At 50.3% G+C, this 14,068-nt stretch overlaps 1 protein-coding gene across 1 annotated transcript in view; it reads right to left on the bottom strand.

Annotated features, from left to right (window-relative positions):
- The window catches only part of magi2b (membrane associated guanylate kinase, WW and PDZ domain containing 2b), a 57,703-nt gene that overhangs the window by 12,117 nt on the left and 31,518 nt on the right, over positions 1 to 14,068 (bottom strand). Inside the window, exons 5-11 of the mRNA XM_080003044.1 lie at positions 14,023 to 14,068; positions 13,300 to 13,379; positions 6,461 to 6,518; positions 6,035 to 6,156; positions 5,313 to 5,495; positions 2,026 to 2,546; positions 1,493 to 1,661 (exon numbers count right to left, since the gene is read on the bottom strand). The exon at positions 14,023 to 14,068 is cut by the window's right edge and continues 183 nt beyond it. Coding sequence (XP_079859170.1) covers positions 1,493 to 1,661; positions 2,026 to 2,546; positions 5,313 to 5,495; positions 6,035 to 6,156; positions 6,461 to 6,518; positions 13,300 to 13,379; positions 14,023 to 14,068 — 1,179 coding nt within the window. The remainder of the gene's footprint in view (positions 1 to 1,492; positions 1,662 to 2,025; positions 2,547 to 5,312; positions 5,496 to 6,034; positions 6,157 to 6,460; positions 6,519 to 13,299; positions 13,380 to 14,022) is intronic.

Genomic DNA, 14,068 nt, shown 5'->3' with positions numbered 1-14,068 from the left:
CCATTCACAATCCCTGTCACACTTCAATTATTTAAACCCCAAATGCATATGCCATTGATAACCTTAATCTCCAATTAAATGGGGCTTGCGAGGAAAGAACAATGCGAGCGACGGCATGATATCCCAAATACAGTGCAGTACCTTCCTCCCGTTGCGCTTGCATCATCTCATCCCAGACGCCATAATTCCCATTAAATATTTAACGGTTACCAAGTCAGGTCAACGCTGAAACTGAGGACCGACCGTGCTGGTTGTAACACCTCGGGTGGGGTTATGCATTTAATACTTTCCTTCGGCACTGGTGCTGAAACGTTGAGTGTGTGTGTCTGTGAGAGAAGACTAAAGGTTGAGGAAGCCCCGGGCTTTTAGAACAAATAATGACCCATTGAGACCATCTTTGAGAAAATCACTGCAAAAAACTTGGCGCACAAATCAAGCTTTAAGTGTACAATCGAATTTCCTCGCAGGTGAACATCGCCGCGGCAAATGAGATGGGCTCCTCTGATGATGCCCTGGTGATCTTTCAAGCACTCTAATTTTGCACTTGAAATCTCCTAACTATTTAATTCTCTGTCCCATCCATTCAACCATTTTTCAAGCTCTTCATATCCAGACCCCTCCTCCCTCCCCCTCTCCAGGCAGCAGGCAGGTGGCTTCATTAAATTCTTTAACTTTGAGAGGGAAAGAAGAGGGCATAAAAATACAAAAAAAAAAAAAAAAAAAAAAGCCCTGACTGAGTGCTCTCTACTGCGCAGGATCCGGCGGCGTACTCAATGCCCGTCTGGAAGAAACGCCGCGAGTTCTCCTCCCAGGAAACAAATACACGAGGATCCTTCAAAACGCCGCCGCTCGGGTGTCAAGCGCATGCGGATGGGGGAAGCTGTGCGGATGCGCAGACAAAACACCAGACGAGACTATCAGAGGAAGAGTTTTCCAGATGGACGGACCGCCTGAGAGGCGCGGTGGTGGGTGGTCAATCGCAGACGTAAAAGCAATCAGCTTGCATCAGCGGCCGACGGAACACATTCCTCTTTGTGCGACCGAGCATTTGTTGACTCGCCGGGTTCCTTTTACTCCGCCAAACGACAAAACTGTGACAATGCAATATGTGTCACGTATGTACGTTTAGAAACACGGGTTTCAAAACAATCGCGCGCCCGTCTGTCCCTCGTGTTTGACGGTCGGTTCTGTTTGCACTTGCGAGGCTGCGGGAGAAAAGGGATAGAAGCGCCGCGTCGGGGAAGAGCATCAGACAATTTAAACAGAGAAGGATGAAAACAATACGTCTAATGGGAAGAGGAAAACATTATTTTATAACTTAATTACAGCCGGGCAACTTGTCCTCATTCTTGTGTCCGCATATTTCTCTCGCTGTTGAAACTGGCTGCACGGCTCCGTACGGACGAACGGACCTGCGGCGGCATTTTAAAGAGTCATCTGTCAGACAGATACAGTACAAACACGCTGATCCATCGCGGCTGGAAGGTCTGACCTGTGCCCCCTCTCTGGATGAGGATCGTGGCCTCGGCGCCGACGGGGCACTCCTTGAGCAGCTCCACCACGCGTCCGTGTCCCACCCCGGCCACGGCCTGCTGGTTGACCTCCAGGATCAGGTCTCCCTCGATCAACCCCGACGCCCCCTGAGCGCCCAGATCCAGCACCTGAACGGCACAGCAGGCATTTAACACTCTGACCTACCCCGTCCCCACCCCACCCGCCGTGACACTTGTGTTTCTGCGATTTGGGGGAAAATGTGTTTTGGAACTTTTGAACATTTGAACATTTGTTTTGATTTCAGAAATACAAATGGTAAGTTTTGTGTGGCCAAAATAAACTACTGAGAGGTTTCAATTACTGTATTTCTCGTGAGATGCCGCCCCGGAGAAGTGTGGTGTGTTTTTGGATGTTAAAGTCGAAACAACCTAATAAGCAATCAGAGCATTAAAATGCTCTACTCCCATTGCAAACTAGTGCAACATGTACAACAGATGCCGTCAGGGGGAAAAAAAAAGAAAAGAGTCTGACCTGTTTGACCCGCTGCCCAGTGGGACTGTCTGCAATAGTGAACCCAAATCCCTCCGCCCCCTTCACCATGGTAACTGTCAGCAGCTCGGCCCCCTGTCCCGCCACCCCCGCGGCCCCCGAGGAGGCCATGGACACGTTGTCATCATGCGGAGTGTGGGCCGGGGCGGAGCCCGGAGTGGTGGGCGGGAGGGAGGAGCCGTCCAGATGCGTGTCCCCCGGGTGCGGGGCCCCGGGCTGCGCCAGCGCCTGTGGGGGCAGCTGCGAGCTCAGGGACAGGTATTCCAGGTAGGGGTCATAGCTGCTCCGGCCGTTCACCACCAGCGGGCGGTGCTCGAGGCCGATGGGCGTCAGGGAGGCGCTGGCCACGCCGCTCGGGTCCTCGGGGTCGAAGGGCAGCGGGTATCCTCGGCACAGCACCAGCGTGACGCTCTGGCCGATCGGCACCGACTGGAACAGCTTGACCACGTCGGCGTGAGTGGTGCCGAGCACGCAGATGTCATTGATGTAGACGATGACATCACCTGATGGGAACATAGGAGACAAGAGGAGATCAGCGAGGGTCAGGACAGGGACTGGGCTGGCGTCTATCTCTGTGTCACGCACGGGGTGAGGGCACTCTCGCCCCAAACCTCCGCCTTGCATCTTGAACTACGGCAACATAAGCAAAAGTGAGGTCATTTATATTGGACAAGAGAGCGGGACAAGGACATAAAATTCTCTGCAACATAATCATGGTCCCAGTGGTCCAATGTGCAAAGACTGAACCGCATTAATATTTTCTATCACCTTCTGCCGCCGTTAGTGTCACATCTCAGGACCAAAAGTGATCATGACACAGAAGAAGCACAATGTTCCTCCGAATTATCACAGAGGGATATAATATCAGTAAAGCAGCACTGCTAGCGCCTCGCGAGTGTGCGTGTTAGAGACGGAGAGACCTTGAGAGAGAGGTGAGAGGAGGCGAGGGAGAGAGGGAGAGGGGGGCATAGAAGGTGGGTCAATGTAAGGGCAGTGCCTCGGCGTGTCCCTGTGGACATGGCAGCCATCTGGCGCAAAACTGGCATCCACAGAGATCAGTTATGAGGCTACGCCAATCTGGAGATTCTAAACTTGAAATTAAATCACTGACATTCAAAGCAATTGTTTGACTTGGCGTTGGTCGGGTTTGTGTGTGTGTGTGTGTGTGCGGCATCTTAATGGGACGGCTAATGGTGACCGGTGGAGTTTGAGCGGGTGTTGGTGGTTTGGCTGTTTGTCTATGGAGGGTGAAGTACAGTAGCCTTTCATGGCTGCTTTGGTTGAAGTCACAGCGCCATGAAATGCAGCTGCCTTAAATCCTCTATTTCACAGTTTGCACACATGCACGCATGTGCACATGTGCGCACGCACACACACGCGTACGCACATGCACACACACACACACGCACACACACACACCAATGCAGGAACACATACAGTATACTGCCAACTTGCCACATGCAGTGTGGAAACACATTACTCACATACACACACACACACACACAAACACACATGTAACAACACAAGCACAATCCCTAAGAGCAATGCCACACAGCTCAAATGGGCCAGCTAATCTCAGCCGGAGTGTCTGCATGTGACTGTGTGTGTGTGTGCGTGTATGTGACTATATATGTGTGTGTGCACGCGTGCGTGTGTGAAAAGGGAGTTGGCAATGTCACAGAGAGGATCAGAGGGAAGGAAGGAAGAGAAATGAGGACGGGGAGAAAGAGGGAAAAAGACTGACAGGCCAGCGTCGATGGAGTGATAGAGGGAGAGGAAAAGGCAGAACGAGAAAAAGGTAGAAAGAGGAGATTAACATTAACGAGGACCGAGAGCGGGAGAGACGCCTCAGATGCATCGATACAGAAATGAAACAAAGCGTAAGCCGGGGAGAAAAGGGAGAGATTTTGGGGAACAGGGCAAGAGAGAGTGGGGGGGGATTCCAAGATTTGAAGAAGAAAGAGATGAGCGGAGAGAAACAAAGAGGAAGAAAGAGCAGGATCTAAGGAGAGGAGGAAGGATTCTCAGCGCGGTTAAGATGCGCCGTTTAGGTCCCGGCTGAGCCCGGCGTGAGAGCAGCTCTCTGGCCCGGTGGGGACGCCCAGATAAAACCTTTCCCTGCGCCGCTCTACACGCCGGCTGTTGTTTGTCACATGGTCGTCCTTTCGTAACCCGATGAAGGTCCATTGACTTAGGAAATATTCGAATTGCACGTTAAGGTAGCGCTTTGAAAGCGTTTTTGCCAATCGAAACTACGGCGGAAGGGTACGTGGCTGAGAAACATGACCTGTGACCAATGTATGTGGTCACAGTCACAATGCAATGCTCAGTGGTGCAGTACATTAGAGCACAACATTTGCATTTTACTTACAAAGTTGCATTCATGCTTCACTCATCATGTGGTCAAGTGGTGTTCACCCTGGGAAAATATCTTGCGCCGACCCAAAACACAATGCGAAAAAATACATTGGAGTAGTAGTCAAAGGAAAGGGAATCCAGTGGCGCCAGGCGACTCCCAGGTTTCGGCCAACGAAAACGCGGCATCAGTAAAGATGCCCGAGACAGAGCGCGCTAGAGCCAGGTTTTAACACGTTTTAACCCGGATGAAAGCATCACAGGTTTAACCCGGATCAAAACACGATCCATCCTTGTTCCCACAGGGATGGGGTGGATCCACCTGGGGATCCAGCTAAGCGGGGCATTAAAGTTCAACGCACCCCTTGCAGCTCCATCATTTAGAATAAATACACTCTTGTGTAAGCTCTTCAACGCATCGTCCGAGTGTTCAGCGGGTTTTGACGCGTGGAGCGGCAAATGAACATCGGTTTTAATTGCTAGTTTACTCGACATCGTCGTTAGTTTACGTTGCTTGCTTTTAATTTAAGTTTGAACACTTCCCCCGTGTCTCTGCATCCACACAATTAACACCGCGCCGTAGCCTGGAGGCACATATTGGGTTACTTGTAGTGGCAGACGCCTCCTTTGTGTTCTCGGGGTGGCTATGATGCGCGCCATGATGTGTGGCGGTGTGGCGGCATCGGTGTGTTCAGCTTAAGGGGCAAAGGAACAAGAGCGGTAGTGAGAACGATAAGAAGGATAACACCCCGGGCTTAAATTAGCTAAAGGCACCCGTAATTTGGAATGCGTCGCATCCGCCTCAATGTCGGCTCCTACGCGGCGGTTACCTTCTCGAGCCTCTCCTCGAGAGACGCCAAGCGTCACAGTCTCTTCCTGGGAACCTGACCGGATTGAACCTGCTCCATCTTTACCTGTGTCCATCTTCCCGTCCTGTGCCGCCGGCCCCTCAGGTATGACGCTCTTGACCTGCAGGAACTCGTCTGGCTCGTCCCCTCCGATGATGGTGAAGCCAAAGCCCATGTTGCTTTTCTGCAGGGCGGTGGACAGGAAGCTGCCCTTCAGCTGGGTGGGGTCCCTGGTGAAGAGGGGCTTCTCTGGAGGGACAGAAGGAGAGAAGAGGAGGATCAGCAGCATATTGAATACAATACCAGCACATCCACTATGGAACTCAGTTCTGGGGTCACGGTTAGGTACGTGATGGTATTTGCGGAAATAAATACAGTAATTTCTTTTTTGGAAGGGAAAACGGCGGCGGGCTTCTCCAAGGTGTGACTCAACCCGTCAAAATGCCAAGACGCGGGTCTTCGTCTAATCCACCACGTTTTTGTTTCTGTTGTTCACTGGGAAACCATAACACTCCTAATCTGGGCATTTGGGCGCCGAGGGAGGGGCTCCCTCTAAATCTGCTTCCCATTAACCTTCAGCATAACAATGAGACGTCTCAGCCAACGGAACCTTCATAATCGTCCAAATCTCCTATGCAACAGTGTATTGAGATGCATGTAGGTGTGCGGAGAATTTAGAATTAGTTTATTTGGTAAATTTGTATATTTCGTTATTTGTACAGTATGATATGTAATTGACACAATATGTGCACTTACTAGATGTACTTTATTAGGGAATGACCAGATACCTCTGTAAATAGTGGGCAGTGGAAGAGAGGAGAGGCCCTGACTTTGTATCTGCTGCTGCTGCTCCAGGCGTCTCTTTGCTTCCAGGACTGGATTCTCAAACTGGGTCCTTCTGTTGATGTGGCTGAATGAAACAAAACACCATTATGGGGTTAATATATACGATTCAAATGAAATGTTTAAAAAAAAAGAAAGAAAAAATAGTCAGGTAGAGAAAGTACATTTGTCACTAGCACTTTGCTGCTTCGCTCACAGCCCAGCACTTCACTCCACTGCTTTTGCCAAATGAGCAGTGACAAATGTAAAGGGAGAGGGGAAATATACTCATTCATCATTTAAAAACCAAGTAGCACAAATAAAACGAATGCATTTCCTGCTTTACTACGACGCAGAACAGCGGAGTCATCCAGGCCAAGAGGGAGACTTACTCTACATAGTAGCTGCCGTAGATAGGGTCATCTATCTTCTCCCAGCCATAGGGCAGCTCTGAGGGAGGGAGAGCAGAGAGGGGAGGGGAGGGGTAGAGAGAGAAAAGTCAGTTTATGGTGGAAGTACAAGCAAGTACACCGGCACCAAATTGAACCGCCGAGTGGAGACTGCACGGATCTGCAGAGCGCTCCGCTGGGCGCTCCGAAAGCGCTCTTTTAAACAGCGACAACACTTCGATCCACAGCACTGGACTCTCTTCACAGAGACACGATTCACCAACACGGACGTCGATACCGACAGGCGCGGGACATTCGGTCGACTCCGCCGCATAAGGTTTCTTTTTTTGTTCCCCTGTTGTCTCATTTGTTCCCCTTTTGTCCTTCGCTGCTCTTCAGGGACAAATGACTCTCAACACTCCAACAGTGTCACTCCCTCTTTTCACACCCACTGGCTCTCTCCGTTGGAGGGTCGCCGTGGCCGCTCTGTTAATTGTCCCCGATCGGCCCCTCCATTGGACTCATACTCCTCCCTTTCTCCAACCTATGGCTGATTTATCTCCCCTCCCGCCGTCCCTCAGAGGAGAAGGAAGTGGGTCAAGGCACAGCCGTTCCTCACTAAGTCTGTGCCCTGTTCCTCTTTTTCCACTCAGGCTAACTTTCTACTGATAACGCGCACACGCACGCACGCGCACGCACGCACGCACGCACGCACGCACGCACGCACGCACGCACGCACGCACGCACGCACGCACGCACGCACGCACGCACGCACGCACGCACGCACGCACGCACGCACGCACGCACGCACGCACGCACGCACGCACGCACGCACGCACGCACGCACGCACGCACGCACGCACGCACGCACGCACGCACGCACGCACGCACGCACGCACGCACGCACGCACGCACGCACGCACGCACGCACGCACGCACGCACACACACACACACACACACACACACACACACACACACACACACACACACACACACACACACACACACACACACACACACACACACACACACACACACACACAATGGCCTCCCTTCTCTAATGGAAACATTTCAGCGTGTTACGATCTTGTTTTCAGCACTGAGCATTCAAGCATCATAAATCATGTGTACGGACGCGTATCTCCGACCGTGCGCGCAAACAAGTTCACGGAGAAAACGTCATTTATAATTTGGAGCCAATTACTGGTTTTGATTTGGTAATTCAAAACATCAGCAGCGGTTTGGTGGTTCTGAGCGTTTTCAAATAAGACGAAGAGCCGGTGTGCCACTCATCCTCTGCCAACTAAATAAAGCCAATACCGCTTTAAGAAAAAAAAAATTAATGCAATCACAGGGCACTATACTAGAAAATAGCATCAGGGGTATGACATCATATTAAACACACAAGCTGGCACATACGCAAACCCTGCAATTTATTAGAGACTGGCTTTATGGATAGGTTTGTTTGCCTCCATATCTTAAACTACACACATGCAAATGGGATAGAATAGAGTAGGAAGGATGCTACGACGTCTGCGCGCCATCCTTGGTATCACCATTATCCCAAACATACATAAGAAACAACAAAAAAACATACACACACATACAAACACACCAAAAGACACATCCACACGCACAATTTTCAACATTACATGTGTAACATTGGATCTAAGCCCATGTGCGTGTGTGCATATGGGTAGGTTTGCGATTGCACAGGGTTGTTGCGAGCGTCTATCCCGGTGGTCAAGTGTGCTGAGTACGGCACAGCGAGGAAAAAAGGACGCACGCAGCAATTATCCGCAATTCCCTGCAACAGCTCCCTCCCTACCTCAGGTGACCCTTCCTACCCTCGCATGCACACAAGTGATGCGTCAAGTCAGTTGGATTTATGCTCTAAAGCACCTTAAATTCCATCCCACAAGCTCGCAGAAGCACCTTAAATGTCTGCTTAACTCATCCACTAGTCAGCCAACATCGCTCGCCCTCTCCCTGAAGTAAAAAGGGACACAGTTTCCATGGAAACCACCAGTGGAAGTCTCTCTCTCTCTTTTTTTTTTTTTTTCTCGAGTGAGCTGAGAGCTCTGTCTTGTCTCTATTTCCTGACTCTGGAATAGAAAGAGAGAATGTGAGAGAGAGAGAGAGAGAGAGAGAGAGAGAGAGAGAGAGAGAGCGAGAGAGAGAATGTGAGAGAGAGCAAGAGAGAGAATGAAAGAGAGAGAGAATGAAAGAAAGAGAGAGAGAGAGAGAGAGGCAGTGTGTGTGTGTGTGTGTGTGTGTGTGTGTGTGTGTGTGTGTGTGAGAGAGTGTGCGCATGCGTGCTCACTGCATATGCAGGGGGTGAGAAGCATATGAAATTCCGAGCGGAGAATTTGACAGCCGCCGGGGAGCCGGGATTCAGACGACGTCATTTCCTGTATTTCGGTGCATTTCACCATGTGGTTTGATAGCGTCCGGCTATACCAATGATATGAAGCGATGGTTAAATGAATTCCATCCAAGGGGTCCGGGAATTTCAAGGAGTTTCAAGGAGATGGAGAGGAGACGCTTTACGCATGTGTAATGGGGTCAGGCGAAGAGTGAAGGAAAGTGGCGCAGACTTGGTAGAAATGGACAGATATTCCAAGTGTGCGTGTGTGCGTGTCAGGAGGAGGATCAATGAGTGCTTAATTAGTACTTAAGCTTCAAAATGTGGAGGTGATGCGTCTCTTTCAAGTGTGATGGATGCTACTCCCTGCACGTGTGCGTGCGTGCGCGCGTGCGGGCATTTGCGTGGAAGGGTTAAGACTCGCAGCGTCTCGGCGCCGCGTGAGCTAAGTGAACCGAGTTGAAGATCGAGGATTTCATTTGTTGCGTGTGTGAATCAGCGGACGTGCGCTCAATCCCCAACTCCTTTCCTCAAGTCCCCAACTCATTTGACATCAAATCAACCGCCACCGAGGTGCAATCACCAGCCCTGCCGAGGAGGGGGGTTCCACATTTCCAAGTCGGGTTTCTCATGTATGCGCGTTGCATTCCAGTCGATGAGTTTTGATCATGTAGAACTTCTGCAGTTGTACAACCCAAAAATAACTCAAAAAAGATCATTACATTTTACGGTTCCATTTTCAACATAATTCAACAAATTACATTTGCTGTTGGATTATGTGGCAGCTGGTCCATGTATTTATGGACTAGCATGGAATCTTATTTTGAATTCTATGCTTTATATGACTCACACGCAGTCATAATGAATGGACGCACGCACGCACGCACGCACACAGACAGCAGAATAAATCCACACCCCAACACCAGAATGATCTCCTAGCACACAAAGGAGAGGCCGCTATTGTATGAAATTGAATTGATCCAAAACATGTCAGCGAACCTCTGATGTTTTGGAAAATATTTTAAATAAAAGGGAAAAAGAAGAATAAACAAAAAAACAATACAAATGGAAGATGCTCGACAGAGGGCAGATTTGGAAATCCGTGGACAAATAAGCTTATTCACCACATACAGAAAGACTGTATTGCATTAATATTGCAACACGGGCTTTGGGGAACGCTCTTCTTCAACCGAGAGAGAGAGCAAGCGCGAGAGCGAGAGAGAGACGGGCAGACAGACAGACAGATAGGGATCCTCGTCCGGACCAAAGGGCTTGCTGTGATGTAACTGGGAGGTAAGGCTCCGCGCTCTGGCTCAATCATGACCTGAGGCGATGTCCGCGCTCTCCACCGCCTGCCGCCTCCCTCCGTCCGTCCGTCCGTCTCTCCCCGCTCGTCTGCGGGACGAGGAGCGCAGCGGGACGGGCCATAACACATGACGCTGACTTCCGCCCACTCTGCCGCTCTCCCTGAGGAGGCGGGATCCATCTCCCCGTTACCCGTTTTGTGTCCGTTCTCGCCGCCTATTTCCCGCTGCCTCGGCATCCCTCCTGCGGTCCAGAGTTGTGACTTTGTTTTTTGTTTTTTTGTTTAAACACTGACGGCACTGAGGACGCCGCCGTGCCGTCGGAGTAGCAGGTTTTCCCGACGCCGACAAAGAGATCACCCGAAAAACCCGCGCATGTCGCCGGGAATCAAACACCGAACTGAAAGCAACACCCGCCATGATTTTAAGCCCGTCCTGTTACATTCTCGCTCTTCTGACGAAAAAAGGAGAGCACGGAAGACATGAGCCCCGGTTGCGCAACAAAGGGGCCCGGCCGACACATAAACCCGGCAAGCCGTCTAGATCTGTGGTGACAAGCCTTTGAACCGCGGGAGTCTCGGGCGTATAGAAACAAGGTGCCGAAGACACACGTCTGTGCAAATACACCAACACAAACAGGCCTCCTCTTAAAAGTAGAGAGAGAGAGAGAGAGAGAGAGAGAGAGAGAGAGAGAGAGAGAGAGAGAGAGAGAGAGAGAAGGACCGCGGAGGACTGCGCTTTTTCGCGTGGGCACGGGTAAGAGAATAGCGAATCTGGATGTGAAACAATGAGGGGAAAATAAGGGAACCAAAAAAAAGGTCGGGAGACATGTAGGACGAGGGGACGGGAAAGGGAATAACAAGGTGGGGGGAATGTAAAAGCATGGCTGATGAAAGAGAGGATGAATGGGTGTCTTTCTGCCTCGGGGCGATGAGAGACCCGCAGGAGCCCTCACCCGGCACCTCTTCAAGCTCCGCTCCCTCCGCTTGATATGTGGATTTTTATTATTCACAACCCTCCTATCTAGTGGCAGGCGACACGAAGAAAAAAAAAAAGAAAAAACGCGCATAAGCTGCCTCCACGACCATTTTCAACGGAAACACACCGTCTTTCTTCCTTTCCGTTAAAACAAGGGCCGGCATGTGGGCTGGACGTGGGCCTCCCTCCCGGATGGCTCGTCTACTCTACCCGCAGAGAAATAAAACGGAGACACGCCACGGGGAAAAAAAAAAGGGAAGGTAATGGGACAGGCGTTGTAGAGCAGCGACTCTCAAACATTTCTTGTGTCCTGTGAGGGGGTACATCTTTTAATTTTTAGAAGTCTTTATTCAATATATACGTAATGATCTCCTTTTAGACTATTCCATATGCATAATCTAAAAGGAGCCATATGCACCTCCTATTTTTGCTTGATATTTTGCGTCACTGAAATGTTACTTGTTTCTTTTAACTGATGTTCATTTATATATATATATATATATATTTGTTTTATATGCTGTATTTTGAAATTCTGCAATATAAATATTTCTCCTACATTTCCCCCTGAATGTATTTCTCTAAGGCGTCCTTGGTTTAAAAAGGTTTCGAGAACCCCTGTTGTGGAGGGAATGGTGCACAATGTCGGTTTATCTTGGCACATGAATTATAGATATAAGTGCAAAAATCTACACAGCTCAGAACTTGGAACTATGGCAAAACAGACAAACATAAAAACATAAAAAAACAACAACATTGAATTATTTTATGATACCATAGGCCGAAATTGAGAACGATATGGGAGTTTGTCCGAACACCTGCACTGGTTCTGTCTGGGGAAAAAAAAGAGAAACGATCACACCAGATGAGACGCCTCCTTCAGCGTCTTTGCCTCTATCATTTCGAGCACGAGCTTCGGGAAGCACATGGCGGACGAGCGGACGGCGAGAAAGACGAACGCAAAAAATCCGCAAGAAATCCAAGACCAGAGCGGAACGGATAGTGGCGGCAGGTAGACGTTCTCCCGTGCGTCAGGACGAAGCCGACCTCTGCAGACTGCTGGGCGTGAGCGGGACCAGCACTATTAGCATTCCTGTCACAGAACGCCTCTCACTGGGCAGCAGAAGAGAGGAAGTCATGTAGAATGGAGGAGAGGGCCAGAGAGCGAGAGAGAGAGAGAGAGAGAGAGAGAGAGTTGAAAAGGAGAGGCAGGCAAAAAGGAGGGGAGAAAGAGCCAAAGAACCAGCAGAGAGGGAGAAATAGAGAGACGGGGAGGGGGTTAGCTGGCTCAAATGGACGTGAGGGAACAGAGAGAATAAAGAATGAAGGGAGAGTGGAAGGGACAGAGCGGGAGAGAGAGCGAGCGAGAGAGAGAGGGGAGGACAGGGAGAGAGGGAGCTGAGGTATTGATTTGGCGCCCCGCTCTGTATAATCACAGCCCTCGTGCGCTGATGGAGGGCTGCGATGCAGATGTTGAGATTGCGCGTGAAATGTTTAATCGTTTAAAAATCACTGCAGAAAAAAAAATGTGTTGGCCCTCTTTTCCCGTCTTAATGGAATAAATAAACCAGTTCATGATCATGGAATGATAGTCCACGCATGGTCCGTTTTGATTTGATTTTTTCAAACCAGCGCGCACACACACACCCACATCCACACCCACACCCACACTTATATTTCCCTATTCTATTCTACTAACAGTTGGTAATAGCTACTTTGACTGGAAAGTGTGTTTGGTTGATTCATATTTCTCTTCCGGGACTTGACATCCATAAACGCTGCTTTGAGATCACAATTGAGTGCGACAGCGGGAAAAAACTGTCATGCCAACGAGAACATTAGCGCCCGAGGGGTGCAGCCGTACTAATACCTGCAATTAGACGGAACAATCATATCTGATGGGCAGGTGACGAAGAGCGATAGGGAGGTGCGGCGGAGGTTTGGGTGGTTAGGCTTATTTGGAAACTCGATGAACAGGTTGGTGTTCCCCTTTCCTTTGCCATCAAGTAAAGGATGGCATGGGAGGGGTGGGGAGAAAAGACTGGAGACGCCGGGGCTGATGGCCGGAGCGGCTCAAACACTCGCGTCGTCACGCACGGGCAAGCGAACGAAGGCACAGACAAACAAAAACCCGGCGAACAAAAACAGAACACTAAACACGGAGCGACGGCGCCAAGGGAACGTTCTCCCGACTCACCGTCTTCCTTGCACTCCTCAGGCGGCTTGGCCTTCTTGGCGAGCCGAGGGTCCAGCCAGGATGTGGTTTTGGTGTTGTGGCTGCGGAGACACAGAGGGAGGAGCGGCGGCGATGAACGAAACGGGGGGAGCAAAGACAAAAGGCCAGAACGAGCGGCGCAGCAGCGGGTCGGAGAAGAAAGGGGCGAGAGGGGAGGGGATCCGTCGCGAGGCGCGGAGGCGCGGTCGCAAACCTGAGCGTGTGTAAATCGCTCATTTAACGGGAGAGACGTTTCCAAGTTGAATCAAATCGCAATTAATTCCCTAATTAGTCCTCAGCTATAAATTATCGAGGGTGCGATGGAAGGGCAAAAGGTTTGGCTGCGCGTGCACGCGTGCGCATCTCGGAGTGTGTGCTTATCGCAGCTGTCGCCGGAATTCTCCGCACGCGGGGGTTGGTGTGGCAAGGAGCAAATGTCTCATTACCGACAATGAGTCGCAGCCATTAGTCAACAAAGTGGAACGTGCTGTACATTTCTACACGTACACACCAGGCAAAAACAAAGGGAATGCACATAAAGTCTGTGATGAAATTAACGTTCTATTTTTCCATTCCGTCGCTGAAGCCATGCGAGCCTCCCTGTTTGACACAGAATTCCACTTTCGGGCTGCGTACACCAGAATAGGTTTTCCTGACGGGACTTTCCACTTTATTTCTTCCATCCCATCTTTAATTGTCCCTTACTCTATGAAGTAGACTTCTCCCTTCTCGGTGTAGGCCATCTCCCAGT

The sequence above is a fragment of the Zeus faber genome (genome assembly GCF_960531495.2).
Source record: "Zeus faber genome assembly, chromosome: 6".
Lineage (NCBI taxonomy): Eukaryota > Metazoa > Chordata > Actinopteri > Zeiformes > Zeidae > Zeus > Zeus faber.
Note: the sequence above shows the minus strand (reverse complement) of the source record. Positions and strands in the feature narration are given on the sequence as shown.